Source organism: Rattus rattus, chromosome 5, assembly GCF_011064425.1.
Source record: "Rattus rattus isolate New Zealand chromosome 5, Rrattus_CSIRO_v1, whole genome shotgun sequence".
NCBI lineage: Eukaryota > Metazoa > Chordata > Mammalia > Rodentia > Muridae > Rattus > Rattus rattus.
This window is the reverse complement of record NC_046158.1, coordinates 107444940-107463207: the sequence shown is the minus strand read 5'-3', so window position 1 is coordinate 107463207 and position 18268 is coordinate 107444940. Positions and strand designations below refer to the sequence as shown.

Sequence of the window (18268 nt, the reverse complement as noted above, 5' to 3'; positions counted from 1 at the left end):
TGTGTGCGTGTGCATGCTTGCACGTGCGTGTGCTCGCATGTATAGTTGCACTGTATGTACATGTGGAGGTCTGGAGTTGATATCAGGAGTCTCCTTCATTCTTCTGCACCTTATTTATTGAAGCAAAGTCTCTTTATCGAGTCCAGAGTTGACTGCTCTGGCTAACCATCCTGCTGCTGGGACCCTTTGTCTCTGCTTTCCAAGTTCTGTGTTTGTACTTGGACTGCATACTCGCCTGATATTTAGTTGGGTTCTGGGAATTCAAACTCCAGTCCTCACATTTGCATGACAAGTGCCTACTGGTCGAGCCATCTTCCCAGCCCTCCATTTAACCCCTGTATCATCCTCTCTACGATGTCTAAGGCCTAACAGGAGAGCACTTGAGTAGGCTGTACTCAAGTAGAGAAAGGACATGATGGATAAGAGGGAATCTGAAAGTGGAGAGCTTAGTTTTAGAGGTGAGAGTTTATCACGTATACAGAACATGCAGTTTTTGTGTCTTGGCTATTGGTCAATCCAGGAATTATTTAGCTTTTTTGTAAATATTTTCAAAGGTTTTTAAATTATTGAGGTAGATTTTGGACTAATACTGATGGTTTAATAATCTGTCTACTTCAGAGAGAAAAATTCTCAAGCCTCCAAGGTATTTATAACGACTGACCTGTGTGGACAGAAGTTCCTGTGCTTTTTAGTGGAGGCCCAGCTTCAGTTACGGTAAGCGTTTCTACTCTCATTGTCTCTGAAGAAATTCAGAGCTGATTCCTTCTCTCCCTTCTATTTGTCCCCTCCAGCCTTATTGAGAAGTAGGTTACATATCGTGAGATTAACATGTCGTATCATGACTTTAGTAATTTATAGAGGTGTGTAGCCACCAACCACCTCAGTTCAGGCTTAAACATTTCTACAACCCTGGTGATTTCCTCTGCCAATTGCAGATAGTCTTGCCCTGCCCCAGTCTCAGGCAGTCATCCTGGGGGGCTTGCTTTTTTGGTTTTCTGTGGACATTTAATGTAATCTATAATCATATGTTTTTAATTTAATTTTTTTTTTAAATTTTGCATCCCTGGCTGGCCTGGAACTTAGAGAGATCCACTTGCCTCTGCCTCTGTTGTGCTGAAATTAAAGGCATTTGTTACCACCATACCATTATTTTGATCAATTTTTTTTACTTTTCACAGTGATTTTTAGGATCCGCCCTGTTGGGACACATCTGAGGACTTCCTCAGTGTTACTGTACTCATTGTATAAATAGGTCATGTTTACCCGCTAACCAATTGGTGGATAGTTTGTTTACCTCATTGTGTGGCCCTGGATGTCCTGAAACTCTGTGTAGACCAATCTGACTTTAAGCAACAGAGCCGCCTGCATCTGCCTCCCTCTGGAGTAAAAGCATATGCCACGATGCCCACTTGTCTTCACTGTTCGACCACTGTGACTTAGGAACCTGTGAGCAAGTATCTTTGTATGCACATATGTAATTCTGCTTTTCTTAGGCAGACACCTAGCAGTGGATTGTTGAATTGACTGATAAATTCATGTTGAATGTTTCAAGAAATTGAACAGTTGATTTCCAAGCAGGCTATACTGTTTGCATTTCTTCCTCCAGTGTGTGAGGTTCCTGTCTCTATCATAAGCAGTGTTAGATGTTGTCAGCATCTTTGATTGTATCCGCCCTAATGAAGCATCAAGTTGTTTCTATTTATATTTCCATGATGCTTTTTAAAAATGAATTATTCTGCATGTATGTGTGTATGTATGTATGTATGTATTTATGTATGTATGTTTTACTTGCATGTATGTCTGTGTACTGTGTATGTACATGCCTGGCATCCCACAACGGTTCTTGACAGAGGAACACTTCAGATCCCCTGGAATTGGAGTTATAAGTGATTATGAGTTGATATGTGGATATTGAGAACCAAACTTTGTTCCCAAGAACAAGGTTGTCTAGCAGAGCAGTCAGTAATTTTTGAGCCATCTCTCCAGTCCCTTCCTGATACTTTTGATACTGTTTATTTTCTCATGTGCCTAATACCCACATACTTACCTTTATAGGCGCAATGCCTCTTCATGATTTATCTGCTCACTTAGCTTCCATTTAGGAATTACTATAGCTTATAGCAAGGTGCAGAATTATAGAGACCCTTCTGTGTCATGAAGCTTTTTTCAATTTAAACATCTGTGTGTGTGTGTGTGTGTGTGTGTGTGTGTGTGTGTGTGTGTGTGTGTGTGTGTCCTATGGTATTCTTGTGGAGATTTGAGGGCAAGTTGGAGGAATCTATTCTTCTTCACTGTATGGTCCTAGGATTACACCCGGGCTGTCTGGCTTTTCCTGCTGAGCCGTCTAGCTCCCTGGCCCCCATGCACTATTTTTCTCCAAGCAGTAACTATAGCATGTTTTTAAAATCAGAAATCAATATGACCCACATATCTTTCTTTTGTTTTACATGTATTGATTTTTGTGTATATTTATTCAAGCAGTTTTCTCTTATCTGCAGATTTGCATAATACTCATAACATCCCATACTATCTGTCTTCTTGCTCCCCAACTATAGTGAATGTGATCCCTGGTATCCTGGAACTGGTTATGTACTCCATGTTGTCCTTGAACTCAGAGGTCTACCCATTGCTCCCTCCCAAGAGCTGAGATTAAAGGCATACACCACAGTGCCCAGCCCGCATGACGCTCTTAGAACTCATTTTTTTGTTTGTTTTTATTTTCATACTTAGCTGTGTAAAGTTTCAAGAGAGTAATGACAAGACTCAGCTTATCTTTGGCTCTGTCACCAACATACATGCAAAAGACGCAGCCCCAGTGGAGGTAAGCACACAGTGAAATCATTACGCTTTATCAGAGTTGTTCTGGAAAATTATGTTAATTTACTCAGAATACAGGAGCTTTTGTGTTTTGTCTTTTAGAAGATAGACACCATGTTGGTGCTCGAAGGCAATGGGAACCTGGTGCTGTACACAGGAGTGGTTCGGGTATGTTGAAGGCGGTGCTTCTGTTATTTCCAGGTGGCTCTGCTGCTTCTGTGCAGTTTGGAAAAACATTCTTGTGGGAAACGAAGCTAAGCTAACTGGAGCTCATCCTAATGCACTGACAGTGTGCATCTGTGGTACCCAAATGGGAAATTGTGTATTGGTAGGGTCTTAGAAACCAGTGTGAGAGCGGAAGGGGAGCAGCTTTGGGAAGCACCGGCACTGTCGCAGGGTTGCATTGTACTAAGTGTTATGTACGTTAGTGGCAGCTTCCTTTTGTAACATTTGTCAAATTTAAAAATGCATCCTTAAGCTGGGTATGAGGCACACGTCTGTAATTACAGCACTTGGGAGGCAGAGGCAGGTGGATCTCTTATGAGTTCAAGGCCAGCCTGGTCAACAGAATTTGTTCCAGAACAGCTAGAGCTGTGTAGTGTGCCCTTGTCTCAAGAGTTTAAAATAAGTGCATAAGTAAGTAAAAATATATACTTAGTTTAAAGAACAATGAAGGAAATGTATTATCCGTATATCTATTTTTTTCTATTAAGTTATTATTGTTCTTAAGGCAGTTTCTCACTAAGTAGCACAGGTCTTAGGACCCTCTTGACCTGGCCTGCCAGTACCTTTATTATGTTCTCTGAATGCAGCTGCCACCTGCCTCTCCAGTACACTATCCTGACATGTCCAATAAACCACCCTTGATTTCATTGTTCGCTTTGCACATATGTACATGTCCCTAAAGATCAGTCTGTTTACTTTTCCTTGGTTTTGAATTTTTATATAAAGGAGTTATATGTATGACTCTTGAGATGTTTTTTATTAGATTTCTATATACTATCTTCAGCTTTTGTGCGAAAAAGTTTGCTAAATCAAACAAAAAAATGTATACTGAGGTATTCCCACAGTTGGTTGGTAGGATCTGAGGGGTTGCTAAAGGTGCACTTTGCTTTTCAGTTGTATTTAGTGAACATGAACTTCAACATAGGTAAAGAACTTAGCTTATGTGCCTAAACGTCTAACCTAAGGTGATGTAGTCATTGACACCTCCCCCTACATCTTTTCACTACTCAAAGGTGGGGAAAGTGTTTATTCCTGGACTTCCGGCTCCTTCCCTGACAATGTCCAACATGATGCCTCGGCCCAGTACCCCACTCGATGGTGTTAGCACTCCGAAGCCTCTTAGCAAATTACTTGGATCAATGGATGAGGTAAGAAGTAGATTAGGTTTTGTCAAATGTTAATCATGTTTTGAAGAAGTTTGGTCTAGAATTAGCTCTTTCCATTGTTAATTTTAGGTAATACAAATGCGTGTTTTTGAGCACAAGTGGCAGATGTTGCATGCTGCCCTCCTTTATGCTCTGGAAGGCATTCTTTGAAGCTGTGGAGAGGTGAAAGGACACACTTTTAAAAGAGTAAAGATCTCACAGTTTCTCAGGATGTAAAGATGCGTTCTGCATAGGAAATCATAATTTAGGTAGCCTGTTAAGAGTTATAAGTGGGGCTGGAGAGATGGCTCAGCAGTTAAGAACTGGCTGCTCTTCCAGAGGTCCTGAGTTTAGTTCCCAGCACATTGCAGCTCACAGCTGTCACAGCTCTAGTTCCAGGGGATCTGGTGTCCTCACACTAATGCATATAAAATAAAATAAAGTTATGAGTTATGAATAAAAGCTGTTAATGCTCCTTTATTCACTGAGCAGAATACTGGGCTGAATCCTTTTTTTTTTTCTATTAATTTATTTATTCACTTTATATCTTGGTCACAGCCCTCCTTCCAATCCTCCCTCCTATAGCTCTTCCTACTCCTCCCTTCTCCTCTGAGAAGTGGGACCCCCTGCCCTATGCCTCCAAGGTCAACCCACCCTGGCACTTCAAGTCACGGCAGGACTAGGCTCATCCTCTCCTACTGAGGCCCAGTTATGTGAATGGGATCCATAGGCAGGCAACAGAGTCAGGGACAGCCCCTGCTCTAGTTGTTGGGGAACCAGCATGAAGGGCAAGCTGTGCTTCTGCTACATGTGTGCAGGAGGTTGGGGTAGGTAGAGAAAGCTCATGCTTTCTCTTTGGTTGGTGGTTCAGTCTCTGGGAACCCCCAAGAGTTCAGGTTGGTTGCCTCTGTGGGTCTTCCTGTGGGGTCTCTATCTCTTCAGGTCCCTTAATCCTTCCTCTGACTCTACCACAAGACTCCCAAAAGCTCCCTCTAAAGTTTGGCTGTGGATCTCTACATCTGTTTCCATCGGCCACTGGATGGAGCCTCTCAGAGGACAGTTATGCTAGGCTCCTGTCTGCAAGCATAGCAGAGTGTCATTAATAGTGTCAGGGGTAGGTATCAAGTTGGGCCAGTCATTGGTTGCTGGCCTGTATCTTGAGGGTAAGAAGGGTAAATAAAGGACTGTTCAGGGCAAGGACACGAACACAGAAGAGTTGAGAAGACTTTCTCTGAGGCTGTTACATGTAGTCCATGCTGGCCCCAGACTTGCTGTATAAACTGTAATAACTTGAGCTCCTGATGTTTCTGCCTTCAGTTCCTCAGTGCTGGGATCACAGGTGTCCACCACCATGTGGCTAGGAGATCTTTTAATCCATGTATCTTCATCTCTTAGCACATAAACTAAAGACTCAACAGATCTGTGGAATGAGCAAATAGTATGTTGGGTGAGATAGAACAGAGAGTAGGATGATAATAATTAATTATAATAATAACTATTTTAAAATTTTCTTCATCTGTCTGCTCTATCAGTGTTTTCCTATAACAACTTTACCGATTGAGAGGATACTTGGTCCTCACTTTATAAGTGGATGCACAGAGGTACATGGAACTTAGTTGTCCAAAGTTAGAGAGCTGTTAAGTGGTAGAACCCCAGTTCTACCCTCTATCCATACCCTACGAATGTGTTCTTGAAGAAGGTGGGTGAAAAGACATTGTTCTGAATGCAGTTCCCCTGGCGTTGTAGGTTTGCGAGAAGTTTCTCATGTCATTATTTGTTTTAGGGTTGAAGCTAGGAAGGTCAAGTGAAGTCTGTGCATAGAAGAGAGATGAAGAGGGTCTGAGCTTGATGTGCGTAGAAAGGAGGAGAGTGGTGTGACAGGCCTGGATGCGTGTAGATGAGAGTGTGTTGGCCAGCAGCGTTTATTCTCTTAGGATGGGGCTGAGTTCTGTGAGCAATTTAGGCTGGTGCCTGTGCTCACCAGACTCGAAAGCCTAGAGACAGGTGTCTACATGATGTGGGTATGAGTGTAGGTTGTCAGTCAAATGCTTTTGTAGTTTTCTGTGAAGAACTTGGCCTGCTGCAGGTTTCTCATTACTGGAACAGCATGATCAGAATCATCATAGCATTTGCAGAAACACAGTTCCTTGTCTTTAATTCTCAAAGTCTTTTCGTCTGTGTTGTGACTTTTTATAGGTGGTTCTTCTGTCTCCAGTTCCAGAATTGAGGGATTCTTCAAAACTTAACGATTCTCTCTGCAATGAGGACTGTACATTCCAGCAGCTTGGAACGTACATTCACGCTGTGCGAGACCCTGTTCATAACAGAGTCACTCTGGTAAGTCCTCCTCCCTCCAGAGGGTGGAGTAGCTGCCTGACCCTCCAGAGGGTGGAGTAGCTGGCTAAGGGTTATTTGCTTGATACTTTGCATTTGGCAGGATGTAAAATTATGTGTGGGAATGAAAACGAGCATTTCTCATGATTTTAAATATTTATTATTGTTATATGATGTGCATATGTGTGTGGGTATGCATTTATGTATGGGGTCATGACATGAATGACCACAACTTTGTGGGGTTGGTTCTCCTTCATGTGAGCTGTAAGATTGAACTGCTGAGTTACCTTGTCATTCATATAGCTCATCATTTTTAAAACACGCTATCATTTTGTACTATTTTACTTTAATTCTGTTTTTATTTTCGAGATTTCTATATTAAACATTTAATGAACCCAACCCCAATTGGGGAGCTGTGGGGAGTGGATGCTTTCTGGGGGAGGGAAGGTCAGTTTCCTTAAAGGATGTGTGACCCTGACAGGATGACCACTCATCAGTGGATTGCTCCACGTCCAGGAGTTTATGGGTAGCATAAATTGGACTTGGTGGGTTGTTAAGAAGGAGAGAGGACAGGAAGTTGGGGAATTGGGAAATAGGATCTGGGAGGAGTTGGAGGTGACTATGATAAAAAGACAGTGTATGAAATTCTCAAGTCGTTAATAGTATTTAACACATTTATTTAAAACAAGCACATTTAGTCCATCATCTTATATTACTGTGCTTTTATCTTTTCAGAGAAAGGCACTTTCTGATAGTGTCTCATAGTGTTTGAATAAAAACACTATTAAAAGAATTTTTGAAAGTATTTTACAAAAATGCTTATTGAGTTAGAAGCATTCATTTCTTATTGAAAAATATAGCAGTTCAATTTATTATATTTTTCCTTTACAGGCAGACAGTAATAAGAATTAGCATTTTTTAAAGCTTTTAAAAACGTAGAATACTTAAGCAGTTGGTTTTTTGTTTCCATTCTTTTTGCCAGGAACTGAGCAACGGCTCCATGGTTAGGATCACTATCCCTGAAGTGGCCACCTCGGAATTAGGTACTGTGCGCTCTCAGTTTGTTTACCACACTGTTGATGCAGACAGTTGCTGGTCCTTTCCTTTTGTCTCTAAGTACACATGAATGCAGTGCCCATGGAGGCCAGAAGGAGGCTGGCAGGTCCCGAGACTAGAGCTGAGAATGGTCGTGAGTTGATATGGTCCTAGACAGTGAACCAGCGTCTCTACAAGAGTAGCCTGTGCTGAACCATCCTCCAGCCTCCACTTTCTGTCTGTAGGAGCAGTTCCTTTGCAACATCTGGTTTATTCTTGTTTTGTTCTCAGCTAAAGCATGCTTCTTTGGATTTTAGGATGTATTGCCACATGATTCTCATCCTTGCAGTGTCTGTGTTCACACAGCAGATCGATGAGGCCCTGCTGCTAACGATGGAGTTGTGACAGTGGGAGTGGAGGGAATGAGGATGGAAACTACCATCTGGAGCCATTTTCTCCCAATAGTGAATCTGCACTGTTTACAACAGGCAGTAGCCTTGGCTCTCTCTACTGTAGTGGATGTTCGCGCCAATGACTTGGTGTAACTAAGAACAGTATACATTAGTGTTCCACCTAACCCACTTACGGCATGGTGAGGGAAGACATTTTAGAAATTAAAAGTCGCAATTTTAGTGGACAGCAACCTTGGCTCATTTAGATCTTGTGGTGCCCTAAGCATTTCTGTTAGAAGGCGCCTGTGTTGCACATTGAATCTACTGAAGGATTTAATCCATATTTCATATAAATTTATTGGTGTAGAAATTAGATATTTTTTATAAAGTAAACTTGATTATTCAAACTAGGACAGTTTTGAGAGTGAGAAGGGGACAGTTATTTCCTGAAGCAGTGGCTGTAATCAGGATTATTTCTGGTGAACTGGGCTATATGCGCACCTTATTCCCTAATCCAGAATTAGGGATCTGACAGCTATCCTCAGATTTCCTGTGAGCCCTGTTGAATTTAAAGTGATTGACAGTGATGAATGAGGTAAGGTTTGTGCCAATAGAGTCTTTAGTGACAGTTTCTTTTTTTAGTGGCTGGCCTTGACATGGTAGCAGTTTGAACCTTCCCATTTGAAAGGAGGAAGGAAGTACATAGGAAGCATACTAAAACCACCGCTTGCCTTTAACAGTGCAAACGTGTCTGCAAGCAATTAAGTTCATCCTGCCGAAAGAAGTAGCAGTTCAGGTGCTCGTCAAGTGGTACAATGTGCACAGTGCTCCGGGAGGACCCAGTTGTCACTCAGAGTGGAGTTTATTTGTGATTTGTCTCTTGAACATGATGGGTTATAACACAGACCGCTTAGCATGGACACGAAGTGTAAGTGATGACTCTTGTTTTCTTCATTATCCTCTTACAAATGCAGTGCTTGTGTTAACTGGCTACATAACCCTGAGAGAACCTAACAAACTTAGTAACTGGTCAGCCTTAGAGTATGGTGGGATAATACTAAGGCTTACTGTCTGATATAGAATGAATCAAATACTCAGAAGATTTTGGGTCTTTATAAAAAATGTGTTAAAGTACATTTTACCTTTCTTTTCTTTTTGTCTTTTGTAAAGTCAAGGTCTTGCTGTGTACATAGCCAAGCTGGTCTTGAATTCACCACATTCCTGACTGTGCCTCCCAGGTGCTGGGATTGCCGTCGTGTGTGCTGATGCCTGATTTTGACTGTTTCTTAGTTATCTTTGTAAAATGACTTAAATAGACCTCTTGGCTTTGTTGGTAGGTGAGGCAGAAAGGTCTCAGACTCAGCCTTGGAGCAGCGTTAGTGGTATAAACCTGCCTGCCTCACTCAGCCTCCCAGTCACTTCTGCAGGGTCTACATAGGTGATTTACAGACTCACCGGCAGAGTGCCTTCGGTGTGAGAGTGCTTGTTCTTTGGAGATCGATCTCCAATTACTCAAGCCTGGGACTCTGAAGAAGTTACTATAGAATATACTTAGCCTTTTGTACCCCAAACTAAGACCTACTCACCTACATGTTTTAGTCTTATGCTAGTAGCTCCATTTTTTTTTTTTTAAAGCTTTTTTCTTTTTCATTATCAAAGTTATTTTCTCACTGAGGAAGATTTGGAAAATGGAAGAAGGAAGCGATGATTATCTCCTGTTTCTTGGAGTAGCTGTTGTAGACACTTTTAATGGTGCCCTTTACATAAAAATGGTACTGAGAGGAATTTTGCAAATTTTTAAATTTTTCAGAGAACCGTTCCATGTTATTGTATGTAAACAAATAGCTAATACTTGGGCCTTATTGAAAAATTGCCTTCTTATGAGTAATTTGCCAGTTTACTATTTTTTTTACATGTATCTAGCTATTTCTCAAGAAATGAATCTTTAAGACATTGGGCCAGATAACATTTAGAAGGGGTGTCCAGTCAATATTGTTGCTAGTATTGTTTAGAAGTACCCCTGCTACCACATTGGTTATTTGTGATGTATAACCCTTTGCTAGGTCATAGCAATAAGATCTTGTTTCTGTGCAGGTGGGAATGATTTTCTTTTCTCAGGCTCTCATTGGTCAAGTAGGAGTAAAGTATAACTCTTGAGGGTTCTGATCAGCTGATTGCCTTTTGCTTGTGTTTGGTCCCCTCTTAGCTTAGCAGCCTGATAAAGTCAGGTCATGTTAGTCACTCCTCTGGCTTAGAATCCTTCAGAGGCTCCTATCTCCTTCTTGATATGAGCCATAAAAGTAATTTGGAGGCTTGCTGCCTCAGTCTGCTATCCTAGGCCTAGGTCTGGAAGCTTCTAGACGCCATCCAGTCTTGTCTAGACTTGGAATGTTCTCAGCCTCTGAGACTTAACTGCTGAAAGCTCACTCTCTCTAGGCTCTTTCTGGCTCTGGCTGGCTGGTCAGTACCGCTCTTCTGACTCAAACTACTTTCCAAGCTGACTGGTTTAATCTGGCTTCTTTTTCTGCCTCTCCTGAATTGCTCTGCTTGTCCTCATACTAAGGTTGGCAATATTTCTTAATACATAATAATCTTCTGACTTCTTATTTTCTGGTGTTTTCTGTCTTCACCTGTGTCTAGCTTGTTTCCTCTTCTAACTTGTTTTCCTCTGTAAAACTCTCCAGGTAAAACTGCCCATCCCCCCCCCCACCCGCCCCCTTCTAACTTCCCTTTCCTCACTCTTATCATGAGAGTTGGGTATATTTTATTCTGTCAAATCTTTCTCTGATTTGTCACTTTGTCTGCCACTCAGTTAGACATCAGTTTCAAACATGAGGTGCTTCCTTCTACAAACTAATTTTAGTTTCATTGTTTGAGATTAAAGGCATTTTCTATGGGTGTGTCTGTATTCTAGTCAGAGGGATTAAAGGTGCGCTAAGGACCGAGCCACACCACAACTAGAAACAAGTTTTCTCAGTAACTGTCACAACACAGTGTCAGGGTCCACGGTACAATCAAATATCTGGCAACAAGCGGCTGTCAGGGTTATGGAGAGAATTTTAAAATAAATATTTATGAGTTAGTTTTGAATTTCCAGAATTTCATTGGAAATTACAGTTTCCAGGTAACTTGATTAAATGATTAAACTCCTGACTGACTGCAGGAGTTTCTATAGAACGGCAGTCCCTAAGGGTAGTTTGGGAGTCTGTTTTTTGAGACCAACGCTTGGGCTGCAGTTGCCCTCAGTGGCCATCGAGTTTCATGGCACTCATTTCCTGTTTGCTTTGTCCAGACTTTGCTTGCTTGTTTGTTTGTTTATGCTTTCATTTCTATGACCTTGTAGAGAGTGCTAATGACTCCTTATGTGATTTTTGGTATTCTTCTGTGTGGATATAATTTGCATCATCAGAGAAGCAGGAGAGAAAAATAAATGACCATTACTGTACCTATGGGCCCAGGCACTGTACTACCTGCTTTACATGCTCCATTTGGCTCCATGAGCACTTAGGAAAGATTTACATCATACTTCCTGGTGAAAAAAGAGTGTCAGTGACTTTCTTTAGTTTTTGTAATTAGCAGAACGGAATCTGAATCCTTAAACTGATAATAGCAATAAAGTCACAATTTTGTCTTGTGCTTTTTGGTTATGTTTCAGTTCGACTTTGAAGGATCACTTTCCCCAGTCATTGCACCCAAGAAAGCGAGGCCCTCTGATACTGGGTCTGACGATGTAAGCATTGTTATTTCTTGCTAATGCTGTTGGTCTGCCTTGTATATTCCTAGCAATTTGTTAGTTTTTCCTTTAACTCTGGCTGTATTTATTTTACTTCTCAGTAGGTAAATTAGAAGGATAGAATGTTATGTTTTCTGTTATTTATTTACTTTTGTCTTTAATCATATAAAATTACTATAAATGTAAATATTTTGCATGCGTTCATGTGGACTTCTGGATATTTTATTGATAATCGATCAAGTATTTGACAGCGTTTACCCTTTTATGTAGCATTTCTCTGGCGTATTCTGAAGTGGTTTGAAGCACAGAACATTTTGTACTATCTCCGTTTGTTATTGTTATGTGTTATCAGTCCTTTTCTCCCTTTTCCTCAAGCAAGCCCTGACTTGAATTCTTTGACCACATGTTAGTTGTGCCTGTTATAGACTTTGTTATAAATGAAAAAATATTGTCTGTATTCCAGATGTATAAGGTTTCTTTCACTCAGCGTAATATGTGGAGAGTCAACCAGTTATATGCTCTTTTTATTACCAAGCAGTGAGTCTTTATTGTAATTGTTTTGCATTCTTTCTGTTGATGGTTGTATTAGGCTATTTGCAGTTTTGTTTCTGCTTTTGAGTGAAGATGCCTATGGGGTCCAGAGAAGTTGTAACCCCTGTTGGAATTTCAAGTGGTTGTGAACCACTTGATGTGGGTTCTGGGAACCACATTCAGGCCCTTTGCAAGAGTAGTACACACTCTTAGCTACAGAACCTCTCCAGCCTCCTGACGTTATGTTTTTAAGTACCACTTCCAAGAGGCATTATGTAAATAATTGCTGTCTTTTTTTTCTTTTTAGGACTGGGAGTACTTACTGAATTCAGAGTACCATCACAATGTTGAGTCTCATCTTTTGAACAAATCTCTATGTTTGAATGCTTTGGAAGTTACAAAGACAAAAGATGAAGATTTTCCACAAAACCTCAGTCTGGATTCGTCTACTCTTCTCTTTGCTCACATTCCTGCAATTTTTTTTGTTCTTCACCTGGTTTATGAAGAGCTTAAGTTAAATACTCTAATGGGAGAAGGAATTTGTTCTCTAATTGACCTCCTTGTTCAGTTGGCAAGGTAGATGTTGTTAGAACACTGCAAGAGGTCCTTAGAGGACTTTCTTTCTATGATATGTTATAAGAACCTCGGTAGAAAAACTCTCCAATCTACCCTTCCCAGATCACCACAGCATTGTTGCAAACCATAAAACTGTTAATATTGGATACTTGTGTGCCTTTAGCATTCTGGGATTTTTTTAGTTTTTATCTCAAGATCTGGAGAAAGTCACAAGAAGCAGGATGACTGACTGTGGGCTCTCTGTTCTGTCAAGCTGCGTGTGCCCACATGTTTTGTTTTTACATGCCGCTTTCCTGTGAAAAATTGTGGTTGTGAGTGAAGTGCCAAATGCTTGTCCTGTGTGGCATTGGGGAGCCTCAGCATGAGCGAGGCAGTGGCAGAGCAGGTGCCAGTGGACGGCAGGAGTGGCCCCTTTGCTGCAGCTGTTTGGCTGTGATTCCCGGCAGGGGAAGGCGGCTCTCACACTATAACACCCTGTTTGGCACCGTACTCCTGAAGTCATACTTAGTATCGTTTGGACTTTCATGACCCTTGGTGACAACTAAGTTAAGGTTGGCATTTCAGCCTCTTAATTAAGATGACAGCACATTTTCTGACTTCTGTGGTACTGAGGATCCTGAAATGCCTTCCTTAAGTGTGGCATGTTTGTTTCATCATCCATTTCCCTAATGACAGATCATTGCCATCATAAATTCCATTTTGTAGTTTGTCTAAACCCTGATCATGGCTTTCTGAAATACATAACACTTGTCACTATAACTGTGACTGGCTTCAAACTTTTGATGCTTCTGCCTCAGCCATTCAAATTTTAGGATTTTTTGATGTGTGCCACCATGCCCTGTACTTCCCACATATATATTATTTATACACGCACCTTGTAGTAGCCAGGAATGGTGACACGTGCCTGTTATCCTTGTACTTCGAAAGCTCTGCTGGAAATACTGTGCCTGAGGGAGACTGTTCTACTTGAGGAAAAAAGTAGCCCCAAAATAAAGCAAAATAACACAATAATCAAAAAGCCTCAGAGAGAGCTAGGTATTGTGTCTGTTTCTGGAAGAAGTGTTGTGGTCTGTGGAGATTACTTGTGGAGATCACACAGCCTGTAAACAACAGGAGGGAGAAGGTACTGCTTTAGCTCTAGTATGACCTTCGTAAAATTTGTCTAGACAAGAAGGCTGGGTGTGTGACACAGATGCATGTGAAGGTGCTCTAGATTTGAAAACCTCATAGCTATGCTTTTTAAATCAGAAAGTCAACTGAAGGAGGCTGTTATAACACTTTTGTTTGTCTATGCTCTTAATGTTCTAGGGACTTAAAATTGGAGCCTTACTTGGACCATTACTACAGAGATTACCCAACTCTTGTCAAAACTACTGGACAAGTGTGTACCATTGACCAAGGTGAGTGTTGACACCACTTCAGGTCTTCAGTGGATAGGCGTTTTGTGTCTCTCCAGGATGAGCAGGAGATATACATCTCACGTCTTATTTTTAGCCAGGCAGTTTGGAAATGGAAGCATTTGACCTCTGAGTTGAATGAAGCCACAAATTCTTTAGTTTACCCATTCCAAAGCTTAGATAACTCTAATGCTAGAGACACGAACCTTCCCCTGTGGTGCCCAGTGAGTAACCAGTGTCCTATATTTACTTGGCTTTAATTAACAGTACAAATTTAACTCCACATGGGGTTGGGGATTTAGCTCAGTGGTAGAGCGCTTGCCTAGGAAGCGCAAGGTCCTGGGTTCAGTCCCTAGCTCCGAAAAAAAAGAACCAAAAAAGAAAAAAAAAAAAAATTTAACTCCACATTGCACTAGCCACATTTAAGATACTGAGTAGTCACATAGGGCTAGGGGTTACCATGCTGGACAGCACAAATGTGAACAACTTATAGCACCACTGTTCCGGCCTAGCCTTGAACTGAAGGGGCTCAAAGAGCACAGCTGAGCTGAATCTTTTGTGTCTCTTTGTTTTTTCATCTTTATAGAGGTAGGCAGGGGGAAAGTTACGTTCTTTAAAAGGAATTTAAAAATTACTTTTATGTATATTTTGCATGCGTATGGCACATATGTGTATGGATGTGGGTATGCATGTGCCATTACATATGTGTGGAGTACAGAGAACAACTGTCTGGAATCAGTTGTCTCCTTCCACCATGTAGACATAGGGGTTGAACTTGGGTTGTTTGGTTTGGTGGCAGGTGCCTTTACTGAGTTATTTGGCCAACCCATGGCTAATTCTTCATATAATTTGTAAATGACATTGCTAAATTTCTATTTAGAATGGAATAAAACAGAAGTAATTTAGACTTAAAATAACATAACCAGCTATTTACTATGACAGGAATATGATTCATTTTGGATAATATTGAAAAAGTAATTCTTATAGTTTGAAAGGACAAGTATTATGACCATCTTTTTGTCTTAAATATTTTATTTGTGTATCTTTATAATCGTTTCATGTAATTTTAAAGGTCAGATGGGATTTATGCATCATCCCTCATTTTTTACTTCTGAGCCACCAAGTATTTATCAGTGGGTGAGTTCGTGCCTGAAGGGTGAAGGAACGCCACCCTATCCCTACCTCCCTGGGATCTGCGAGAGGAGCAGGCTGGTGGTCTTGGTATGTATTTGGAGTATTGACTGATTATCGTATTTCTTTAGATTTTCATACATACAGCACATACATTATTCACATATATACATACACACAAATTATAGTAAAAATCACAGTGTTTCTTTCCTCCATTCAGTTCCATACATTTCAGCAGATTACTGTTAAACAGTAATTTCCTGTTCTCTTCTCTTTGATCCCTGATAACCTGCTCTAGTTCTGTGAATTTACTTAATTTACATACCTTCTTGGAGATACTTATAATTAAGGATATTGTAGCCACATAGTTGACTCCTCCTGTATGACTACAGGAATAGTGAGAGGTGGAGGTGGGAGGATTCCCCACAAGCTTGCAGGCCCTGGTTTACATAGCAGTGAGTCAGAGCCTCTGTTGGGCCTTGGGTGGTGAGAGAGATGGCTCAGTGGTTAAGGTCACTTGGCTTTTCTTCCAAAGGAACCATCACTAAGAGATCCTGCCACAAGCAAGGTAGATGACAAGAACCACCATCTGAGTTTGTCCTCTGGCCTGTGTCATGTACATGTCCATAGTCACACATGATCACTCAGTGGAAATATGCATGCACATAACACCCCACACACTGTGTAGAAATAATTTTCTAGTTGGTGATGTTAAGTCACTTGAACTATTTTGCATTTTTTTCTTGCTATTGTTTTGAGTGTGTCTGTTTCTAAAGAAACTAAAGGCTAAGTGAGATCCTTTGGGATAACTACCCCTGCTAGGGACTATTAGGGTCTGACTTGGCACCTGCAAGGATAATAAACACATGAGAGTCTGGAGCACCTGAAACTCTTTAGAGGAGTATAAGAAAGCTGCAAAGTTTTGTTAATTTTAACATGTATTTACCATAAGCCAAAGCAAGTTTACTCTCCGATATGAAATAGATGGTCACGTAAAGACCGGAATGTGAGGGCATGGAGCGGTTTTCTTACAACTGATGGAAACTGGGAACAACTGTGTGTCAATTTAAGAACTATTTTTGAAATCATTAATTTTATTTTGTGTGAGTCTTTTGCTTGCAAGTATACTGTGTACCATGCATACACAGTGCTCATGGAGGTAAAACATTGGCTCCCTTAGAACTGGAGTTACAGTGGTTAAGAGGTACCATGTGAGTGCTGGGAATTGAACCTGCGTCCTCTAGAAGAGGAACCAGACCTCTTAATTACTGAGCCATCTCTCCAGCCCATGTTCATCAACTCTTTAGCAGATGTACTAAGTTGGTACATCTTTGCAATGGGTACTACTCAGTAAAGAGGAACAAATTACTGATTATAGCATAAAAGAGATGAAGCTCATGCCTGTGCTGTGTTGCAATTGTAGAACTGGGAAGACTCCACCCTGTGTGATCCCATTTATATCATGTAGGACAGATGGGATGGGGGGCAGATAAAGCATTTGTCACGATAGAACACGAGGGTGGGGTGGGGTGGTGTTTGAGGTATGATGTATTGAGAGTGATAGTAGTCACCTGGTTGAGTAAGATTTGTCCAGACTCACAGTGCTGTACGTCTGAAATGCAGGAGTCTTCCTTCTTACATTGTGCTTTCCTTTCTTCTACTTCAGTGGTTTAAGAACAGGTTTATCTGGATGTAGGATAGGGCACAGTCCTAGGGAGGCGCTAGGGAGTCAGAGGCGTAGGAGGCTCAGTGGTTCAAGGCTAGCCTCAGATTCATGGGGATTTTTAGGCTACTCTGGGTTACATGAGACCCTGTTTCATAAAGAAAAATAACTAAAACAACTGAAGATTAAAAGTGAAAAACAAAACAAGTAACAAGTTCCTTTTCTCTGCAGAGTATTGCCCTCTACACCCTTGGTGATGAGAGTTGTGTTTCTGATGAAACCTCCCAGTATTTATCCAAAGTAACCTTAAGTAAGTTGTTACGACGTTTGACTCCCACATCAGAATATTAAAATGTTCATTAGTGCTAGCCTTAGACATAACATCTTGCCTCTGTTATTACTATTTAGTCTATAATCACAGCTGAATCTCAGATACCAGGTTACTTCAAGTCTGACAGACCTGGCTTCTGTGCAGTGTGGCTGTGTCAGCCTGAAGGAAACAGCTGTCCTCTGCAGCTCTCCACAGTGCTGCTTGCTTTATTATTTTTAAAAATTTTGGTTAATGAACTCTTCCTTCCAAATATCTTATGCATGTTGCTTTTCTTACCAGGATGTCTATTAAAGTTTCCATTTGTTGCCTTTCAGCTCCCCAAAAGCCACAAGCAGAACAAGAAGAAAACAGGTAGCCTGCTTCAGACTGTGCTCTCATCTTTACAGCTGGAAGCTGTGTTGAGTGTTTGTGTCTAATGTACTTTTGTTCTCCATAGGTTTACTTTCCGGCAGTCTGCTTCCGTGTCTGTTCTGGCTGAGAGACTAGTTGTCTGGATGGCCAGTGTAGGTAAGAGCTGTGCTGTTACTGAGGACGAGTCCTGCTCCCAGACTACTCTCACTGGAATTGGGAGGCACATGGGGAGGGACTCTGGTCTTCTGTAAAGGCTGAGGATTGAGATATTGGTGAAGTCGAGTCTTTACAACTTCTACAGGAGAATAGCTGGGACACCAGCCCGTTACATCTTAGGGCGTTGGAAATCTTTATTTCATTCTTGTGATCAGTTGAGGCAGCAGTTCTGTAAATTGGTCTCAGAATACAAACTTTAGTTACTATGTCTCTAAATGTGAAGCCTTTCTGGGACCTCAGTATCAGAAATGGGAACTCTCTTCATTTAAGATGAGTTGTGTAAGCACTTCAGAGTGTGCTCTCAAACGGCAACGGCCCGAGATTGATGAACGAGTACTCAACTAACGAGAAGGGAGGAAATTCATTCTTTACTTCTTCTTCCAAATGCCAT

At 41.2% G+C, this 18268-nt stretch overlaps 1 protein-coding gene across 1 annotated transcript in view; it reads left to right on the top strand.

The window, feature by feature from the left end:
• The window catches only part of Anapc1 (anaphase promoting complex subunit 1), a 74194-nt gene that overhangs the window by 15338 nt on the left and 40588 nt on the right, over positions 1 to 18268 (top strand). Inside the window, exons 11-24 of the mRNA XM_032904183.1 lie at positions 619 to 714; positions 2731 to 2821; positions 2920 to 2985; positions 4056 to 4190; positions 6384 to 6524; positions 7504 to 7564; positions 8689 to 8876; positions 11604 to 11678; positions 12520 to 12788; positions 14097 to 14188; positions 15258 to 15406; positions 17211 to 17289; positions 17625 to 17661; positions 17747 to 17817. Of these exons, the coding sequence (XP_032760074.1) occupies positions 619 to 714; positions 2731 to 2821; positions 2920 to 2985; positions 4056 to 4190; positions 6384 to 6524; positions 7504 to 7564; positions 8689 to 8876; positions 11604 to 11678; positions 12520 to 12788; positions 14097 to 14188; positions 15258 to 15406; positions 17211 to 17289; positions 17625 to 17661; positions 17747 to 17817 (1550 nt within the window). The remainder of the gene's footprint in view (positions 1 to 618; positions 715 to 2730; positions 2822 to 2919; positions 2986 to 4055; positions 4191 to 6383; positions 6525 to 7503; positions 7565 to 8688; positions 8877 to 11603; positions 11679 to 12519; positions 12789 to 14096; positions 14189 to 15257; positions 15407 to 17210; positions 17290 to 17624; positions 17662 to 17746; positions 17818 to 18268) is intronic.